The sequence below is a fragment of the Volvox carteri genome (assembly GCF_000143455.1).
Source record: "Volvox carteri f. nagariensis unplaced genomic scaffold VOLCAscaffold_1, whole genome shotgun sequence".
NCBI lineage: Eukaryota > Viridiplantae > Chlorophyta > Chlorophyceae > Chlamydomonadales > Volvocaceae > Volvox > Volvox carteri.
This window is the reverse complement of record NW_003307545.1, coordinates 5,310,273-5,317,240: the sequence shown is the minus strand read 5'-3', so window position 1 is coordinate 5,317,240 and position 6,968 is coordinate 5,310,273. Positions and strand designations below refer to the sequence as shown.

Below are 6,968 nucleotides of genomic sequence, written 5' to 3'. Positions count from 1 at the left end.
TTAGGATGAGGTCGCTGCCATAGGATTGGGAACCAGTTGGAGGATTAGATTTGGGTGTTCTGCTGTAAAATGAGGCTGCAGGTGCAGAACTTGGAATACTGACAGGACTGCAAAACAGGCCAAGGATGGATGGTTTAGTTGTCCATAGTTGCTTACATGGAAACTCAAACAAACACAAGGAGGTTCTGCTTGCAAGTCGCGTCCCATAGCAAACCAAACTCAAACACAAGGAAGTCCTGCTTGCAAGTCGCGTCCCATAGCTAACCAAACTCAAACACAAGGAAGTTCTGCTTATAAGTCGCGTCCCATAGCTAACCAAACTCAAACACAAGGAAGTCCTGCTTGCAAGTCGCGTCCCATAGCAAACCAAACTCAAACACAAGGAAGTCCTGCATATAAGGCGCGTCCCATAGCAAATCAAACTCAAACACAAGGAAGTTCTGCTTGCAAGTCGCTTCCCATAGCTAACCAAACTCAAACACAAGGAAGTCCTGCTTGCAAGTCGCGTCCCATAGCTAACCAAACTCAAACACAAGGAAGTCCTGCTTGCAAGTCGCTTCCCATAGCTAACCAAACTCAAACACAAGGAAGCCCTATGGCATAAACATGCCGGTTACCGACCGTTTGGGGCCCATTAACCCAACCGGCCGGTTGAATGGCGTTAACGGCCCGGTTGGGTTAACGGTCGGTTGGGTTAACGGCCAGTTGGGTTAACGGTCGGTTGGGTTAACGGTCGGTTGGGTTAACGGGCGGTTGGGTTAACGGCCGGTTGGGTTAACGGCCGGTTGGGTTAACGGCCGGTTGGGTTAATGATCAGTTGGGTTAACGGTCGGTTAATTGGATTAATGGTCAGGTGGGTTAATGGTCAGGTATTCATCATACCTAGCACCCTGCCTGCATGCCTACACACCTGGGACAGTACTGTTATCACTGCCTCCCACGTCATCTTGGCACCATGCCATTAAGCATATTCATATATGATTCAGGTATATACCTAAAATACCTAAATTTATCCTTGTCCATGTGTGCACACCACTGTCACCCGTGTCACCTGGCATTCCTTGACTGCACAAGGCCATCACACCTGTCACCTGTAATCTGCATAAACCTTCCTGCACAAGGCTGTCACCCCTGTCACCCGGCATTCACAACAATGTTTGTGTCATCAACGTCAGCGTCACCACCCGGCATTCACAACAATGTTTGTGTCACCAATGCCACCAATGTCAAGCAGCATTCACACAAGCCTGCACGCTTTGTTGTCACGCAGCATTCACACATGTGTACCCAATTTGTCAGATCTGTCACCTGGCATCCACACAAGCCTGCGCGCAATGTTGTCACCCCTGTCACCCACCATCCACAACAGCCATCACGCAATGTTGTCACCCCTCTCACTCGGCCTTTCAATGTATTATGGGCCCAGAAGTCCCACTCTCAAGCCTGCGCGCATTATTGTCACCCCTGTCACCCAGTCATGCAATTGTCGCCCATAAGCATAAACCAGGCCACCAACTCACAAGCTTAAATGCAACAACTTAAAGGCAATACTAGCTACACAAGCTATGCTTGCCCCTGCCCCTGCCCCTGCCCCTGGGGGGCTTTGCTCCAAGCCCTTTCCCTTGCTCCTGGCTGCCTCGCCCCCTGCTTCTGCCCCTGCTGGGGGTCTTAGCTCCTTCGACACACAGGCCGTACGTAGGCCAACGCCTTAAACGTGAAGTGTTTAACTTTGCGTGTGAACTTGCACAGTGCCGCGCCGGAGAAACCTTCGTAGTTGTTGTAGATGGCATTGAGTGGGTTGCCACAGTTCCAAGGCGCAGCAAGCCAGACGATCTCGTATCAATGAGATTCTCGGCTGGCAATCAGGTGAATACTGTGCCAGGTTGTTGCTGAGAAGTGTTCGGCGCGCAAACAGATTGTCTCCGTCCTCACAGGTGGAGAGGACGCTAGTCGGAATGCTTGGTAGTGGCGCCAAGGAGGAGAGCCTTAAGAGGTACATCCGTGAAGGATTGGCGATGAAGACAAACGAGTACAAAGAGCGGATCAGGGGCATGTGCCATGATGCCGCTCTGGCGTTTGTCCTGGACCACATAAGACACACCACACCAGCCCAAGGACAGATTGGTCGCGAGGACAACATGATGTACCATTGGCCCATGCGGCCATGGACTCGGCTGTATGATGAGGTACGCTACCTGCCTTTGTTCCGCCCAGGTTGTCTCAGCTGAAGCCAGGGTGCCTGCACACATGCAGATCATCAAGAATGCAGCAGCTTTGCCGCCGATAGCTGCTGAGTGTGGGCTGCCAGGCAGCCAGCACGCCGCTGGCAGCCTCCCTGAGCACAGCAGCGGGTTGTGTACCATGCCAGGGGTCCCTGCACGCAGCACGGCTTTGTCTGAGCATGCCGCTTCAAGCTTTGCGCTTCACCTCCGTGCCGCCAGTGTCATCACGTCACAGGCAGCCAGCGCGGCTGACAGGACCATGACAACGGTGGGTTTCCAGCTCAAGGGCTGGGGCGGGGAGCGATATGCATGGGCACCTTTACAAACAGATTGTGTATGTCACAGGGGAATGAAGAAGCTTTGAAGGCTGGTGAGGAGGTGGTGACCTCCGGGGGAGCTGAGGTATGTACCACTGCCCTGTCGCCGGCCCGCGGCCTTCCAACCTTCCCGCACCCATAACACACACGCACGATCTTCTTGCCTGTCACCATCCACCCAGGGAGGTGATGCTGCCATGGTGGACCCGGTGAAGCACGGCGGCACTGGTGATGCTGGCGAGTATGGGGTGTCCGAGGATGGCACAGAGGTCTCTGGTGCTGGCCAGAGCAATGGGCTGGCCCCTTCAGAAGCAGGCGAACAGGTAGGATTATGGGTGAGATCAAGACCAAGCTCATGCATGGCAGGGGGGAGTATGGTCGCACCTTGAGTGTCGTGCGGTCTCCCTGACCCCCGTCCGTCCCCTGTCGCTGCTCCTGCAGTCAGAGGAGCTGGTTCATCTAGGCTCTCATGTGTGCATCAGACCAGGAAGTGAAAGCGGGCCGCAAACATGACGCCCGGTGGCGGACGATGAGGAGCAGCAACTGTGCGATAGACAGGGGACGCAATGATACAGATGATGCCCAGCCCACGGTTTCCGTGCACGGTAAGACAGCAGGTGGGGGAGCCTGAGGGGCGGGGTCGGTCTACATAATTGAGGGTACACCGGTGTACCACAGAGCATGCAACGGGTGCACCAAATGACACTCCACAGGAGCAGCACGAGGGGGTGGAGTGTGTCGGCTGGGGATGGCACGAAGGGGGGCATCCTCAGATGCACTTGCTTGCTGTGTTCTCTGTGGTGTACTCCGGTATACCAAGGCTTCGGTGCAAGTCTGCTTCCCGCTGCCATGACTGCTCGTCGACCAACCTTGGCGAACCTGTCATGCCTCATGTGCATCACTCTGTGTGACGCGGCCTGCAGGAGGAGGACGCCCGTGGCGGTGAGGCGGCTGCTGTGCCATCCCCGTCGGCTGCAGGACGAGCTGCCATGCCCAGCCCACGGTTTCCGTGCACGGTAAGACAGCAGGTGGGGGAGCCTGAGGGGCGGGGTCGGTCTACATAATTGAGGGTACACCGGTGTACCACAGAGCATGCAACGGGTGCACCAAATGACACTCCACAGGAGCAGCACGACAGGGTGGAGTGTGTCGGCTGAGGATGGCACGAAGGGGGGCATCCTCAGATGCACTTGCTTGCTGTGTTCTCTGTGGTGTACTCCGGTATACCAAGGCTTCGGTGCAAGTCTGCTTCCCGCTGCCATGACTGCTCGTCGACCAACCTTGGCGAACCTGTCATGCCTCCTGTGCATCACTCTGTGTGACGCGGCCTGCAGGAGGAGGACGCCCGTGGCGGTGAGGCGGCTGCTGTGCCATCCCCGTCGACTGCAGGACGAGCTGCCATGCCCAGCCCACGGTTTCCGTGCGCGGTAAGACAGCAGGTGGGGGAGCCTGAGGGGCGGGGTCGGTCTACATAATTGAGGGTACACCGGTGTACCACAGAGCATGCAACGGGTGCACCAAATGACACTCCACAGGAGCAGCACGACAGGGTGGAGTGTGTCGGCTGGGGATGGCACGAAGGGGGGCATCCTCAGATGCACTTGCTTGCTGTGTTCTCTGTGGTGTACTCCGGTATACCAAGGCTTCGGTGCAAGTCTGCTTCCCGCTGCCATGACTGCTCGTCGACCAACCTTGGCGAACCTGTCATGCCTCCTGTGCATCACTCTGTGTGACGCGGCCTGCAGGAGGAGGACGCCCGTGGCGGTGAGGCGGCTGCTGTGCCATCCCCGTCGACTGCCGGACGAGCTGCCATGCCCAGCCCACGGTTTCCGTGCGCGGTAAGACAGCAGGTGGGGGAGCCTGAGGGGCGGGGTCGGTCTACATAATTGAGGGTACACCGGTGTACCACAGAGCATGCAACGGGTGCACCAAATGACACTCCACAGGAGCAGCACGACAGGGTGGAGCCTGAGGGGCGGGGCGGTCCGTGTGAGGGAGGGTGCACCACAGAGCACACAACGGGTGCACCGCATGACACTGCCCGTTGACCAGCCTGGTGAACCCAACGTGCCTCCTGTGCATTACTCCGTGCAATGCGGCCTGCAGGAGGGGGGCGCCTCTGCTACTGTGCAGCTGCCACCGCCGGCGCCTGAGGATGCCCGTGGCGGTGAGGCGGCTGCTCAAGCAGCAGACGAGAGGAGGAGACTGCTGCCCAATGATGAAGCACACCTTGAGCGAGAGATCCGCCGCATGGCTGGTGCGGTGGTGTCCTATCGGGAGTCTCGCCATCGGCGAAGGCCCACCAGGAACCGGGCCATCCAGTCATCATCAGACTCGGACGTGGAATCTGAGCCGGAACCAGAGGACAGCCATGTACTCGAAACAGACCTTTTCACGCACACGATAGACATGGTCCCGGTGATGCTTGACAAGGAGGGGTTTGCGGTAGTAGACGATCCCCACCTCGCCTCTCTGATCACTCCTGATGTTCCCACAAGCGCCACTGAGCTCGTGTCAGGCGATAAGGCAGCAGCAATATTTCAGCGTGGGGACCTTCCCTCGCGGCAGGGAGGGCTACCACGGCTTACCCACGAGGGCAGGCTCCGACTCAGCAATGGAACCGGGAGGCGTATGATGGTCAAGCTGGACAAGGTGCAGCCGGGGCCTAGCCTGTCGAACATAGCATCCTACGTGGATCCCTGGCTTGCACCTGGTCAAGCCTGGTGTGATCCTTGGCAACAACCCTGGCGGCACAGCCCCCATTCGTCGGCAGACGCTGCACGTGGACATGCAGCCTGGCAGAGGGATGTCGTTTGTTGCAATCGTGCCATTGGAGCAGGACATCGAGCTGTGGGTGAGCCCAGGGAGCCACCACACTGTGCAGGCGTTTGCTGCTCGGGCAGAGCCTGCTGCTGCAGCTGCTGCTGCAGCAGCAGATGATGCCGAAGCAGGTGATGCAAGCAGAGCCGACAGAAGCAGTGCGGCAGGTGGGGAGGCCAGCCCCCACAGCGGTCAGGGGGCGGGGCGGGGTGGCACGCCATCAGGCCTGTCCCTGGCGAACACATTGACCCTGCCGGACGAGACAGCCCTGAGGTTCGTGTCACACCTCCCGAGTCACCCAGTCATGAGGATGCGGGGACAGCCTGGCCAGATCATTTTCCTGCATGGCAACACTGTGCATGCTGGGGCGGCTGGCAAGGCTGGCACCTGGAGCCCGCGCCTCCACTGGTATGTTCAGGGTGGTGATCTGGAAAATGAGACATACAGCCTGGCTTATGTCCACAAGGAGCTCCGTCGGCTATTCCACCTCTCCTGAGCATTGAATATGCACACGGATGCCATTCCACAGTGGCCAGGCAGATTCCATCTGTGAGCGGCCAGCTTGTAGTTTGAGTGTGAGAGGGCGGGGTTAACCCCAAACGTTTGGGGCTGGTGAGACTGGAGTTCTGGCTGTGGCTGGTGAATGACCACAAACCCGCTGAGCTGGCGGTGTTGCCACCGTGCAGCTGGCCCATGAATGGGTTGAGACGTGCTCGTGTTCTGTCTAGCCTGGGACTTGATGGTCAGACCGGCAGGGTGGCGCCCTTGTGTGTGCCACGGTGTGCTTGTGCTAGGTCTTTCCGTCAGTCCCTGTGAATCCTAAGCACAGTGTTGAGAGTGATCGAAGTGCACCATTGTTTGTCCATCAGCTCAGCCATGCAGGCACTTTATCTCACTAGATAAAAGACAGCAGAATCCATGCTCCAATAATCTGCTGACAATGGTCAGGCCGCTTGGCGCCCTTGATATAAAGAAGCAACCCGTGGAGGATGACTGGTTGGTGTACACTCTGACTTTGGTCATGTTGGGCTTCCTGGTGCTGGGCCTGGGTGGGGCTTCTCAATGAAGGTACAGCTGATGGTATGGCTGATGGATAACCGAATGAATGTTGTGCACAGGGACGTATTGGTGAAGTAATAGGTAATGGGAGTGGCACGTTACTATGCAAATCGACAGAAATTGCTTGGGGCCCGTTCCATACGTTGACTGACTAAATCCTTCGTTGGATAGTTGATTGTTGGGGCGTGTCTGCTTCACTTGTATACTGGGGCGACTTCCTGGTGCCAGCCAGTACTAGTTTTCGAAGGGCCTTACCCACGGGTCCAGAGCAGTAGGGGCCCTCATGGTCGGTCTTGTGGATGATTTCAGCACTATGAACTTATTTCAGAATACAGGACTGACTCTCTGTTTCCTGCTTGAACTATATATGGAAGGGGCAAACCGCTGTAACTTGTGCGTGTTTCTGCTAAGTTTTCCGCACTGTTGCATTCTCAAAGCCATTCTTTCGTAAAACCGTCATAAGAATGCTTGAGACTGGCATAAGATCATTCTCAGCAGCACCAGCATTCTTAAGCCGTTCTTAGCATTCTTAGCGTTCTCAGGAACGTTC

General features: G+C 56.8%; 1 protein-coding gene across 1 annotated transcript in view; it reads left to right on the top strand.

Moving 5' to 3' along the window:
* The window catches only part of jtnpB8-1 (jordan transposition protein), a gene marked incomplete at its 3' end in the record, with an annotated part of 10,850 nt that overhangs the window by 2,860 nt on the left and 1,022 nt on the right, over positions 1 to 6,968 (top strand). The window contains exons 12-24 of the mRNA XM_002946250.1: positions 1,935 to 2,186; positions 2,458 to 2,490; positions 2,568 to 2,624; positions 2,722 to 2,862; positions 2,981 to 3,010; positions 3,463 to 3,481; positions 3,518 to 3,567; positions 3,874 to 3,892; positions 3,929 to 3,978; positions 4,285 to 4,389; positions 4,646 to 5,191; positions 5,296 to 5,393; positions 5,424 to 5,526. Coding sequence (XP_002946296.1) covers positions 1,935 to 2,186; positions 2,458 to 2,490; positions 2,568 to 2,624; positions 2,722 to 2,862; positions 2,981 to 3,010; positions 3,463 to 3,481; positions 3,518 to 3,567; positions 3,874 to 3,892; positions 3,929 to 3,978; positions 4,285 to 4,389; positions 4,646 to 5,191; positions 5,296 to 5,393; positions 5,424 to 5,526 — 1,503 coding nt within the window. The remainder of the gene's footprint in view (positions 1 to 1,934; positions 2,187 to 2,457; positions 2,491 to 2,567; positions 2,625 to 2,721; positions 2,863 to 2,980; positions 3,011 to 3,462; positions 3,482 to 3,517; positions 3,568 to 3,873; positions 3,893 to 3,928; positions 3,979 to 4,284; positions 4,390 to 4,645; positions 5,192 to 5,295; positions 5,394 to 5,423; positions 5,527 to 6,968) is intronic.